This window comes from Pollachius pollachius (assembly GCF_949987615.1).
Source record: "Pollachius pollachius genome assembly, chromosome: 9".
Taxonomy (NCBI): domain Eukaryota; kingdom Metazoa; phylum Chordata; class Actinopteri; order Gadiformes; family Gadidae; genus Pollachius; species Pollachius pollachius.
In genome coordinates this window covers 10,943,853-10,957,161 of record NC_136942.1, presented here as the reverse complement: position 1 = coordinate 10,957,161, position 13,309 = coordinate 10,943,853, and the positions used below count along the sequence as shown (strand labels likewise).

Here is a 13,309-nt window from a genome sequence, read left to right as displayed (position 1 = left end):
CGTCTCTTGTCCTGCGATGGGATGGGTGGGGGGGGGGATTAAAAGGAGATTAAATTGATTCATAACATAACTCAAAATGATCCCCAGGAGTCATTGATTGAGTTAGGCTAGTATTTTTATTAACTTAATAAAATTCTCTAATAACCTTACCCATATCGTCGCGATGGACGCTTCTCCTGCGGGTCAGCTTGAGGAGGAACCGCCTCGTAGCGACATATCTCTCGGCTCTCTCCCCCCGGCCGGACCCACGCCGCTCGGCCGCTGCCTTCTCCCGCAGCGCCGCGGTGGAAACCAGCGGGACGTGGAGGAGCACCGCGGCCAGGACCAGAGCGAGGAGCACGGGCTGCATGGTCGGAGGGCAGGCGGTGGTTGGCTGGAGGTCTCGGTCCTAACGCTGCTGGCGGACCCACTGCACTTCTGCAGGAGGACAGGGTCCAAGAGGTCTATTTAAACACGGGTCGATAAACCGGCTCACTCATTTACCAAACTGGAGGACTACCTGTCTTTCAGAAGCCGCCGCTCTCGTATCTGGGATGCCAGAGGCCGGGGTCAGAGGTACGAGCCGCGGGAGGTCGGTGGATGTGCAGGAAGCCTGCAGGTTGTCTGGGAGGGGGGCTCAGGTGCACAGGGCCATATATGTATTAGGCCTGCTGAGATAAGAGGTAGGTATACAGCATCCAGATATTAAATAGGCTACTTAAATAGGCCTACACGTAATGTTCCTACAGAAAATAAACCAGAAAACTGTCTTAATGTAATGTCTCCACAGACATACTGGTTAGTTATTCTCGTAACATTGTAGTATGCTATGGTTTATTTCTATTTAAAAGACTGTACAAATATGAAAAAAAACATTTATACACTACAGTTCCCAAAGAAATACAGAAAAATTAAACATAAATAATAATACAAAGAATAATTTAGAAAAGAATAAGAAATAATTCACCAATTAGTTCCTGTTGGCTACTTATTTGAGCATTCAACAAGGATTGTAGTGCTATAGAAAGTGGTTTGTTAATCACCTTAAAGTTAGAATAGGTTCTCTGTCTTTGTCTTTCATTGGTGGTTGCTTCTTTATTGTTAAATTAAATAGTTATGCAAATACAATTAATGAAAACAGCATTGTAATTAAATTAAGAACTTTATTTCTTGTTTTCTACCTTTCTGATGTGTTTTCTATAATAATCGGTTGCCTTTTATAATATAATATTAAAACACTGGAGGTAGTAATGCTGATGTGTTACCGATAGAGGGAGACACACTCCAACACTGTTGGAAACCGGAAGTAAACACTTTTCGTCAGCTCCGGTTCAGTGTTTTGCTGAAATCTTATCTTGAAGCAACAATCCTGTCCTGTTCAAGCGGCCGAGACCTTTTAAATGAATGCAAACATCTAATTTGGAGTAAATTGAGGCTGGGCTGAAACGTACTGCGCTTCATAAACGGCGGTCACGTGACCGCGGGTCAGCTGACCTCAGAGTCCGCCTGGTTCCCCTCTGCAGGTAATGTTGATGTTGTCTTTTTGTTCCGTCCGCAATGAGATGAGATATTACTCTGGCCGAATATTTATTCATGCCTAAGCTCTGCGTGGTTGGTCCTCAACCAACCGCCGTCTGCGTCTGTCTGTGACCAGCAGACCCGACCATGAAGAAGAACAAGGCCAAGGCGAGCGGGGCGGTGGAGCGGGACCTTGTGTTTGGGTTCAAGGCGGGCCAGCACCAGTGTGAGCTGAAGGTTCCTCTCCAGTTCCCCGTGAAGGACAACGTCAGCGACCTGCATGGCCGCCTGATGCTGCTGCACAAGATCCCCTGCTTCGTGGAGGACGGTGAGGCCCGTGGCCAGTGCTTTTCTAACCAGTGGCCCCTCAAAGCGCTCTACAATATTACCTCACATTCACCCATTCATGCACACATTCACACACCGACGGCGGTGTCAACCACGAACCCCCTGCATTGTGAGGTAGAGCTCGGGCCGTCTGGGTGGAGGTCTGGCCTCCCTGGAGGTTCCACCAAAAGAGATCCATCTGATCTGCTCTGGTCTTAGTGTGACCGCCGTCTCCTCTCCTCTTTCCTCTCTCCTCTCCTCTCCTAGAGCTCAGGAGTTCGCTGTCGTCCTTCGTGGAGACAAACAGCATCTGGGACTACGACCGGGAGGCGGAGCAAGCCCTGAGTCGACTGAGCTCCGGGGACACGGACATCAACGGCCTCACCAGCGCCTGGGCCAAGGCCTACGCCGAGGTGGGTACCGCCGCGTACCGCAACCCCCCTCCCCCTTCATGGAGCCGCTGGATCAGTTACTGTAGGGGCCGCCGTTTAGGGACTCCATTAGACGTGTATACTGCCAGGCTAATGGAGGTTTGTGGGTTTGTACCGGTCTGTGTGTTTATGTGTGCATGTGCGTGTGTATGTCCGTGTGTGTGCATGGCTTTGTGTGTGCGCATGTGTTTCTGTGTGTGTGTGTGTGTGTATGTGCTCGTGTGTGTGTGTGTGTTTGTGCGTGCAGACGTCCCTGGAGCACGCGCGCCCCGAGGAGGCCAGCTGGGACGAGGACTTTGCGGAGGTGTACCACGAGCTGATCCACTCACCCGCCTCGGAGACGCTGCTCAACCTGGAGCACAACTACTGCCTCAGCATCGCCGAGCTCATCGGGGAGAGGGACATGGAGCTGAAGCAGCTGCAGGAGAGGTGAGGGAACCCTCACAGCTCACCCCTTCACCACCCTCACAGCTCACCCCTTCACCACCCTCACAGCTCACCCCTTCACCACCCTCACAGCTCACTCCTTCATCACCCTCACAGCTCACCCCTTCACCACCCTCACAGCTCACCCCTTCACCACCCTCACAGCTCACCCCTTCACCACCCTCACAGCTCACCCCTTCACCACCCTCACAGCTCACTCCTTCATCGCCCTCACAGCTCACCCCTTCACCACCCTCACAGCTCACCCCTTCACCACCCTCACGGCTCACCCCTTCATCACCCTCACAGCTCACCCCTTCACCACCCTCACAGATCACCCCTTCATCACCCTCACAGCTCACCCCTTCATCACCCTAACAGCTCACCCCTTCATCACCCTCACAGCTCACCCCTTCATCACCCTGAGAGCTCATCCTTTCATCACCCTGAGAGCTCACCCCTTCATCACCCTCACAGCTCACCCCTTCATCACCCTCACAGCTCACCCCTTCTTCAGGAGGTGGAGCTCACCCTCACAGCTCACCCATTCATCACCCTGAGATCTCATCCTTTCATCACCCTGAGAGCTCATCCTTTCATCACCCTGAGAGCTCACCGTTTCATCACCCTGAGAGCTCACCCCTTCCTCAAGAGCGTTAGTAGTTAACAGACCTCACCCCTTCATCAGGAGGGTTAGTCCACCCTGAGACCTGTGTGCATGGATGGGTGTATTCTGAGAGGCCACAGGTTAGAGAAGCGCTACCTGAATGGAAAGTGTAACACCCTGCTCTGTGTAACACCCTGATCTACCTAACACCCTGCTCTGTGTTACACCCTGATCTACCTAACACCCTGCTCTGTGTAACACCCTGCTCTCTGTAACACCCTGATCTACCTAACACCCTGCTCCCTGTAACACCCTGATCTACCTAACACCCTGCTCTCTGTAACACCCTGATCTACCTAACACCCTGCTCTCTGTAACACCCTGATCTACCTAACACCCTGCTCTGTGTAACACCCTGCTCTCTGTAACACCCTGATCTACCTAACACCCTGCTCCCTGTAACACCCTGATCTACCTAACACCCTGCTCTCTGTAACACCCTGATCTACCTAACACCCTGCTCTCTGTAACACCCTGATCTACCTAACACCCTGCTCTGTGTAACACCCTGATCTACCTAACACCCTGCTCTCTGTAACACCCTGCTCTCTGTAACACCCTGATCTACCTAACACCCTGCTCTCTGTAACACCCTGATCTACCTAACACCCTGCTCTCTGTAACACCCTGATCTACCTAACACCCTGCTCTCTGTAACACCCTGATCTACCTAACACCCTGCTCTCTGTAACACCCTGATCTACCTAACACCCTGCTCTCTGTAACACCCTGATCTACCTAACACCCTGCTCTCTGTAACACCCTGATCTACCCAACACCCTGCTCTCTGTGTGTAACACCTGGCTCTCTGTCCCTCTCTCTGTATCTCTCTCTGTGGTCCAGACAGGCCTCAGAGATGACCAGTGTGATGCAGGAGCTGGGAAACACTCTGAGCGACCAGGACGTCAACACCGTCGCCTCGCAGCACTTTGAAGCTCGGCAGGTCAGTCTGGGGTTCCTGAGTCTTTCTGAGCGTCTGAGTTTACCTCTTTACTCTTCCCCCTGTCCCCATGCGTTGACCTCTGACCCTGTACGTTGACTTCTGACCCTGTGTGTTGACCTCTAACCCTGTGCGTTGACCTCTGACCCCGTGTGTTGACCTCTGACCCTGTGTGCTGACCCCTGACCCCATGCATTGACCTCTGACCCGTGTCCAGGTGCTGGAGAACCGCTGGGCCAGTGAGCTGAAGCACATGTCAGAGATCCAGAAGAAGGAGTACCAGGAGTGGGTCATCAAGCTGCACCGCGACCTGCAGAGGGCCTCCAACAGCAGCCAGATCAAGTAGGTCGGGGGGAGACAGGGGAGAGACAGACTGAGGGGGAGACAGGGGGATACAACTGAGGGGGAGACAGGGGAGAGACAGACTGAGGGGGAGACAGACTGAGGGGGAGACCTGGGGGAGACAGACTGAGAAGGGAGACCGACTGAGGGGGGAGACAGACTGAGGGGGAGACCTGGGGGAGACCGACTGAGGGGGGAGACAGACTGAGGGGGAGACCGACTGAGGGGGGAGACAGACTGAGGGGGAGACCTGGGGGAGACCGACTGAGGGGGAGACAGACTGAGGGGGAGACCGACTGAGGGGGGAGACAGACTGAGGTGGGAGACAGACTGAGGGGGAACTGGGTGACGTGGGGAGATGGGGATCGTGGGAGAGAGAGGCATACCGTTGGAGAGAGACTGAGAACGTTAGAGGGAGAGAGACTTTGAGGGAGTTTACGGTGTTTCCCTTGGCGTCCCTTATGAAGTGGCCTTCTTCCTGTCTGTCTGTCTGTCTGTCTGTCTGTCTGTCTGTCTGTCTGTCCTCAGTGAGGAGATCATGATGCAGCCCAGCCAGATCGAGGACTCTGAGGCCGGGGCGCGTCTGTACGAAGAGCAGCCTCTGCTCGAGGAGAGCTTCACCATCCACCTAGGTACCGCTGTCACATGACCATCTAGGTATCGCTGTCAGATGACCACCTAGGTACATGTCCTACCTCCCAATACACCTCCCTGTTCAGAACACCTAGGTACCACCAGTCCTACCTCCCAATGCACCTCCCTGTTCTTACACCTTCCTGTCGTACCTGTTCAGAACACCAACTTCCATACGTTCACCATGTCCACCTGTCCTCTCTCCTACCTTGTGCGTGTGTGTAACTAGTGTGCGTAACGTGTGCGTAACGTATGTGCATTGTGTACCCCACCCCCCACCCCCCAGGAGCCCAGCTGAAGACGATGCACAATCTCCGTCTTCTGCGCGCTGACGTCCTGGACTTCTGTAAGCACGGGCGCCACGGCCGGGGCGGGGTCAAGCTGCGGCGGCTGCAGACGGCGCTGTCGCTGTACTCCTCCTCGCTGTGCGGCCTGGTGCTGCTGGTCGACAACAGGGTCAACTCCTACAGCGGCATCAAGAGAGGTCAGAGGTCACCGGGGTCAGGAGGAGGAGGACTTTAGCCCTTTGTTTCATAGTGGGAGTTTGAAAACTGGAGTCACAACAACTTTTACGTTATCATTGTGCTACTAGAAAGAAGTGAGGCCTCGTGGGTGGGGTGAGTCCTCTTGGGTGGGGTTAGTCCTCTTGGGTGGGGTTAGTCGTCGTAGGTGGAGTTAGTCCTCTTGGGTGGGGTTAGTCCTCGTAGGTTGGGGTTAGTCCTCTTGGGTGGGGTTAGTCCTCGTGGGTGGGGTGAGTCCTCGTAGGTGGAGTTAGTCCTCTTGGGTGGGGTTAGTCCTTGTGGGTTGGGTTAGTCCTTGTGGGTTGGGTGAGTCCTCTTGGGTGGGGTGAGTCCTCTTGGGTGGGGTTAGTCCTTCTGGGTGGGGTTAGTCCTTCTGGGTTGGGGTTAGTCCTTCTGGGTAGGGTTAGTCCTCATAGGTTGTGACATCCATCTGGGTTGTGTTAATGGGTTGGGTTAGTCCTTGTGGGTGGGGTTAGTCCTTGTGGGTGGGGTTAGTCCTTGTGGGTGGGGTTAGTCCTTGTGGGTGGGGTTAGTCCTTCTGGGTGGGGTGAGTCCTCTTGGGTGGGGTTAGTCCTCTTGGGTGGGGTTAGTCGTCGTAGGTGGAGTTAGTCCTCTTGGGTGGGGTTAGTCCTCGTAGGTTGGGGTTAGTCCTCTTGGGTGGGGTTAGTCCTCGTGGGTGGGGTGAGTCCTCGTAGGTGGAGTTAGTCCTCTTGGGTGGGGTTAGTCCTTGTGGGTTGGGTTAGTCCTTGTGGGTTGGGTGAGTCCTCTTGGGTGGGGTGAGTCCTCTTGGGTGGGGTTAGTCCTTCTGGGTGGGGTTAGTCCTTCTGGGTGGGGTTAGTCCTTCTGGGTGGGGTTAGTCCTCATAGGTTGTGACATCCCTCTGGGTTGTGTTAATGGGTTGGGTTAGTCCTTGTGGGTGGGGTTAGTCCTTGTGGGTGGGGTTAGTCCTTGTGGGTGGGGTTAGTCCTTGTGGGTGGGGTTAGTCCTTCTGGGTGGGGTGAGTCCTCTTGGGTGGGGTTAGTCCTCTTGGGTGGGGTTAGTCGTCGTAGGTGGAGTTAGTCCTCTTGGGTGGGGTTAGTCCTCGTAGGTTGGGGTTAGTCCTCTTGGGTGGGGTTAGTCCTCGTGGGTGGGGTGAGTCCTCGTAGGTGGAGTTAGTCCTCTTGGGTGGGGTTAGTCCTTGTGGGTTGGGTTAGTCCTTGTGGGTTGGGTGAGTCCTCTTGGGTGGGGTGAGTCCTCTTGGGTGGGGTTAGTCCTTCTGGGTGGGGTTAGTCCTTCTGGGTGGGGTTAGTCCTTCTGGGTGGGGTTAGTCCTCATAGGTTGTGACATCCCTCTGGGTTGTGTTAATGGGTTGGGTTAGTCCTTGTGGGTGGGGTTAGTCCTTGTGGGTGGGGTTAGTCCTTGTGGGTGGGGTTAGTCCTTCTGGGTGGGGTTAGTCCTTGTGGATGGGGTAAGTCCTTCTGGGTGGGGTTAGTCCTTCTGGGTGGGGTTAGTCCTTGTGGGTTGGGTGAGTCCTCGTGGGTGGGGTTAGTACTCGTGGGTGGGGTTTGTCCTTCTGGGTGGGGTTAGTCCTTCTGGGTGGTGTTAATCCTTGTGCTTCCTCCCCAGACTTCGCAACGGTGGCGGTGGAGTGCACAGACTTCCACTTCCCTCGGGTGGAGGAGCAGCTGGAGGTGGTGCAGCAGGTGGCGCTGTACGCCCGCGCCCAGCGCAGCAGCAAACAGAGGGAAAACCCAGGTGGAAACACCACCGCTAGTAACACCAACTCTACTCTGTAGTAACAACACGTCTACTCTGTAGTAACACCACCTCTTCTCTGTAGTGACACCACCTCTAGTAACACCACCTCTACTCTGTAGTAACACCACCTCTTCTCTGTAGTGACACCACCTCTAGTAACACCACCTCTACTCTGTAGTAACACCACCTCTTCTCTGTAATGACACCACCTCTAGTAACACCCCCTCAAGCAACACCACCTCTTCTCTACACTCTATGCTGATGTATCCTTCTTCTTCTCCTCTCAGAGGTCAACAGGAACGGCGCCGAGGACAAGAACAAACATCTGGAGCGGAACCCGTCCAACATCGTACCAGGTGGAACATCCACCTTAATTATCATTAATTTATCACAGAGCAGAGTGCAATAAACACTGCCCACCAAGGGCAGTACAGGAACAAGTCACCATGATGATGAACTCATACCAGGAAGTCATGACATCATATTTGCTGGATCCTCTCTCTCCCTCTCGCTCTCTCGCTCTCTCTCTCTCTCTCTCTCTCTCTGGCTATCTCTCTCTCTCTCTCTCCTCGACTCCCAGGTGAGTTCTACGTCTCCCGCCACTCCAACCTGTCGGAGGTGCACGTGGTGTTCCACCTGTGTGTGGACGACCATGTGCGCCTGGGCAACATCACAGCCCGGGACCCCGCCATCATGGGTCTGAGGAACCTCCTGAAGGTCTGCTGCACCCACGACATCACCACCATCACCATCCCCCTGCTGCTGGCCCACAGCATGTCAGAGGTACACACACACACACACACACACACACACACACACACACACACACACACACACACACACACACACACACACACACACACACACACACACACACACACACACACACACACACACACACCGTACACACAGGGTGCGATTTGTGAAAAAACCAGAGGGGGGGATAATTTTGAGAAACATTTTAAAGTGTTTCAAAATGAAGACGGACCCTGTGTATTTTGGTTGTTAATTATTACGATGTAATGGTGAAAATACTTTGGGTGGGGGGGATAATTTTTATCCCCACCGAGGATAAAAATAATTCAGCAGAGGGTAGGACGTGTAAACCAGAGGGGGGGATAATCCCCACCATCCCCACCGGCAAATCGCACCCTGCGTACACACACACGTGTGTATGTGAACAAGATGTGTTCACATATTTGAACGAGTTCAATACTGTAGCTGGTTCAGACCGCAGGGGGGAGTTTGTAGCTCATCAGAGCAGGCACACGCTGCAGCAGACACTGAGCCGTGGTCAGATGTATTCCTGGGGGTTGGAGGACTGCTGAGGGACAGAGGACATGTTGGACTACGCCAGCTCCTCCTCCCGCCTGGTGAGGAGGACGAAGGGCTTGGTCAGTTCAGCGCATCTTCATCGTAGCGAGAGGAGAGTTCCTCTGGCAGCGAGCCCCAGCACCAGGCGTGGCGGGGTAGGGCAGGGAGGTAGAGCGAGGACTGGGAAGAGAAGAAAAAAAAACCAAACCGCTGCACCACACAGACCCGTCGGCGGTCTAATGTGACGTTGGTATGGCCACCACCTAGTGCCAACCTACCCATCCCTGAGGCAAAGAGGACAGATCTGCACTAGGTGCAGCGTACCAATCACAGGAAGGAGAGATTTGTGTTCCGTCTCGTTTACATTAATGTTTACATTAGGGCGTTAAGCAGAAGCTTTTATCCAAAGCGATTTACAATAAGTGCATTTGTCAGAAGAAAGAGAAAAAACAACTATATAGCTGTCGGAACAGTAAGGATGTTCATAGAATCAAGTGCCAAGCAGTAACATTCACTAGGTTCACCCATTCCCTGCATACAACAAAGATAGCTAGTATAAGACGCTACACAATGCTGAGTACTATTGTTAAGTTAGAGGACGTACAACATACAGGGGGTGTAAGTCAGGGTTTCTTCCTTTAGCGTTCCTTTGCCCTTTAGAGTGTTAAGGGTTTGGGGGGATTGGGGGGGGGGGGGGGGGGGGGGTACAGTGTGAGGCCCTTTGAGACTGTAACTGTGATTAAGGGCTATACTAATAACATCGACCTGAATGGACATTTTTACATGGAGAGACCAGAGTGTGGTCTCCCTGGCTACTGGTTTGAGAGGAACCTGTTTCTAGTCGTCAGTGTGTCCCAGTGGAAGTGAGAGGAGCCTTTTTGGGCGGCGGTGGTAGAACTTCAGGAAGCTCCAGCCGGAGGTTGTGGTGAGTACCACGTTGACAACACTGGAAACTGTCATTAAGTGGTCAGGTGGTGTGCTGTGCCCCGATTGGTTGACGTGGTCAGGAAGTAGAAAATGCCAAGGAATCTCAGGAAACAGCTGGCAGACAGAGAGTGAAAACAAACTCCAACCCTGTTTGCCAGACCAGACTCAACAATGGAGCTACACAAACCACATGGGGACCTGATTGAGATGTTTTCTGATCTTCCCCTCTTCTCCTCCTACTTGCTGTGCAGGAGATGACCATCCCATGGTGTCTGAAGAGAGCCGAGTTGGTCTTTAAGTGTGTCAAAGGTAAAGAGACAAACTCAAACAAACCTTATAATATTACCCCCACACGACAACACATTAACACGCCATAGCACCAACACTGCTGCAGTAGTAAAGAACTTATGTTAAGTTCTCTAACTTTATTGAGGCTACTGGGGCAGGGCTGAGAAATGATGGTTCTCAGCCCTGCTTGTAATCCTCCTGTCTCCGCCCGCAGGCTTCATGATGGAGATGGTCTCGTGGGACGGTGGGATCTCCCGCACCGTCCAGTTCCTGGTGCCCAAGGTGAGTGGTTCTCACCTGGAAGTCCTGAGTCTAAACCGGGACGTCTACCTTCTGGTTTGACAATCTGTCAGGATAGTCACCCTGGTCCTAACTGGTCACGAGACTAGGGTCATGGTCGTCACAGCCTCTAAGGGTTAGCAGGGTTGCGGCGCTGCATCGATGCCACACTCAACCGCCACGCATTCCCCAAGGTAACTGATCACCGCTCTGCCTCAAAGGCCGGGGTAGAGGGTCAGAGGTCATCACCACAACACTACGTCTCCTGAACCACAACACCGGATTAAATTTCACTCTCTGGTCTTGGTTTTTGAAGGAGGAAACCAAAAGACTCATCTTGAGAAGGGCCCTACTGATAGGGGTGGGGGAGCTGTGAGGTTATTGAATATTGAAGGGGAAGTAATTAAACGACTGAATTAGGATTAAAGTTGTTCAAAGGCTGGTTGTTCAAAGACAGAAACACCTGCGTCTGCGAGGTGTTTCTGTGGTTCTGTGTTTTTGGAGATGGGATGACCTCTGACCTTCCTCTCTCCTTCTGTTGTCCACAGGCCATCTCTGATGAGATGTTCTACCAGCTCAGCAACATGCTGCCTCAGATCTTCAGAGTGTCCTCCCCCCTGACGCTCACCTCCAAGCACTGAGGAACCAACAATCCCCGGAGGAACAACCACCCAACACCACCTCTGGAGGAACCACCACCCAACACCACCTCTGGAGGAACCACCACCCCAACACCACCTCTGGAGGAACCACCACCCCAGCACCACCTCTGGAGGAACCACCACCCCAACACTACCTCTAGAGGAATCCCCACCCAACACTACCTCTAGAGGAATCCCCACCCAACACTACCTCTAGAGGAACCACCACCCAACACCACCTCTAGAGGAACCACAAACCTGGAGGACCCACCACCCAACACCACCTCTAGAGGAACCACCACCTCCAGAGGAACCATAATCCTGGTGGAACCACCATCCAACACCACACACAGCCTTGCGTGCGCTGAAGGTCTTATCTCTAGTCCAGACTTCACAGGTCTGGCTCCTGGCACTCGGTGGTCAATCAAAATGTGGGACGCGCCCCAGAGAGGAACCGACCAGTCATCCAGCACCACCGGGGGAACAAGATCCACCCCTCTGGGGACCAATTAGCACAGAGAACCAGACTCTCGCCACCGGGGGGATATCAGTGGTCAGCGGATGGAGGAGGGGAGAGATCTGTGTGGATTTTCAGTGTCAGTCCTGATGTTTCAGGACTTCAGCACCACAATGTTTCAGGGTTCCCACCTCCAACAAAACCAGTAAATGCAATTACAATTATTTAGAAACATATGAGACAGAATGTTTCCAGAACAGTTGTCATGACAGTTGTGACTCATTATCTCTGATAAACATGCATAGATTGTATGCAAGCTGCCCATGGCACAAGACTTGTGTGTGATGTGTTTTCTCTTTCATCATTTTTAATTCAAATGTTTTTAATGTGATTGTGACATCTTCTGTGAACTTGGCATTTGTTGTGTTTGTTGGAGTGTTAACCAATCCAATCCAATACTAATCCACTGTTGTTATGCTCCTGGAACAGATGTGTTCGTAAATATGTTGTCCCGAGCTGTAAATTCTCTGATCAGGGTTTGAGAACACATTTCCTCTGTCCCGCTCATAAACTCTCCCCCCTGCAGTGTTTTCAATAAATCTGACGCTTGGTTTGCCGTTGCTGGGTGCAGTAATGACCTTTATGTCAATCATTTATAGAGCTTGCCTCGCAGCACCAGCATTATGTTGTTTGACTGGTTTACGATGAAAAATGTTGTTTAGTTTTACTGTCGGGCGTTGGTGGTGGTAATGGAGGGTTTGGAGTGGCACCTTAAATCTCTTTTTAAATGAGTTTCCTTCTACTTTGAAACATGGATGAGCTGAGGGCGTCGGGTGTTGGAGGCTAACCTCCTGGGGGGACTTCTACTTTGAAAACAGGCTTTCTCAATGCTGGCCTCTTATAGTTGTTGAGTGCAGCTTGGTGGACGATCGATCCTTCAGCAGGTGGGCGGGGTTCCTGTATCTCCCCCCCCCCCCCCCCCCAGCAGACCCCTGGCCTACAGTCTTTGAATAAATAAATACAGGCCTCTGCTTTGATTTCAGAGGGAGGAAAGACCAGTCTGATGGAGGATTTGATGTCAGGCCTCCTGATTGGACACAGAAGATTTCAGTTCTGCTGATTTCATGTGGAGAAGATAAGACTTGTGTCTAATGGAGTTATTCTGGTTAACCACACAGATTAACCATCTGAAGATAATCCCACATGGCAGAGCGGTCTCTGGAGGGGTCCGTCGCGGATCAGACCCATTAGGACGGACCTAGTCCAGAACAAGAACTAAGGGGGGAGAAACGATTCATACAGGAGGAAACTGATTCCATTGGAATGTGCGTCACCTGAGACCGGCCTGGGAAACACGATTCAGACTGATCTCCAATCTGCAACCAGGGAAGAGCCTGTTGATGATCACCACAGACCAGGAGGAACTGAGAGGAAAACTGATCCCAAATTGGCAACTAGTGAAGAAGACTAGTGATGGACCATCAGAGGACTAGACTCGTGATGGACCATCAATAGACTAGTGATGGACCATCAGAGGACTAGTGTTGGACCATCAGTGATGGACCATCAGAGGACTAGTGATGGACCATCAATAGACTGTGATGGACCATCAGAGGACTAGACTAGAGATGGACCATCAATAGACTAGTGATGGACCATCAGAGGACTACACTAGTGATGGACCATCAATAGATTAGTGATGGACCATCAATAGATTAATGATGGACCATCAATAGACTAGTGATAGCCCCCACCCCCCTTAGACATAATGCAGAAGCCTAGAGACGAGTCCGCCAGTTGTTTACAGTCGGTTGTCCTCAGAGTTCCCACAATGCACCAACTGTTTTTCTCAGGAACCGTGAGTCACTGGTCTTAGACAGCA

At 52.3% G+C, this 13,309-nt stretch overlaps 1 protein-coding gene across 2 annotated transcripts; it reads left to right on the top strand.

Moving 5' to 3' along the window:
• Positions 1-1,335: 1,335 nt before the first annotated feature.
• ferry3 (FERRY endosomal RAB5 effector complex subunit 3) lies at positions 1,336-12,039 on the top strand. 2 transcript variants are annotated; one of them, XM_079742605.1, is made up of 14 exons: positions 1,336-1,502; positions 1,637-1,825; positions 2,092-2,237; positions 2,503-2,684; positions 4,192-4,291; positions 4,506-4,630; positions 5,159-5,262; positions 5,550-5,747; positions 7,390-7,518; positions 7,809-7,877; positions 8,102-8,304; positions 10,014-10,071; positions 10,265-10,332; positions 10,878-12,039. In XM_079742605.1, exons 2-14 carry the CDS (start codon positions 1,645-1,647, stop codon positions 10,968-10,970), a joined length of 1,656 nt encoding a protein of 551 aa, XP_079598731.1. In that variant the 5' UTR covers positions 1,336-1,502; positions 1,637-1,644; the 3' UTR covers positions 10,971-12,039. The 2 variants fall into 2 exon arrangements, with proteins under 2 accessions (XP_079598731.1, XP_079598732.1); XM_079742606.1 differs by having other exon boundaries at positions 1,634-1,825.
• Positions 12,040-13,309: the final 1,270 nt, after the last annotated feature.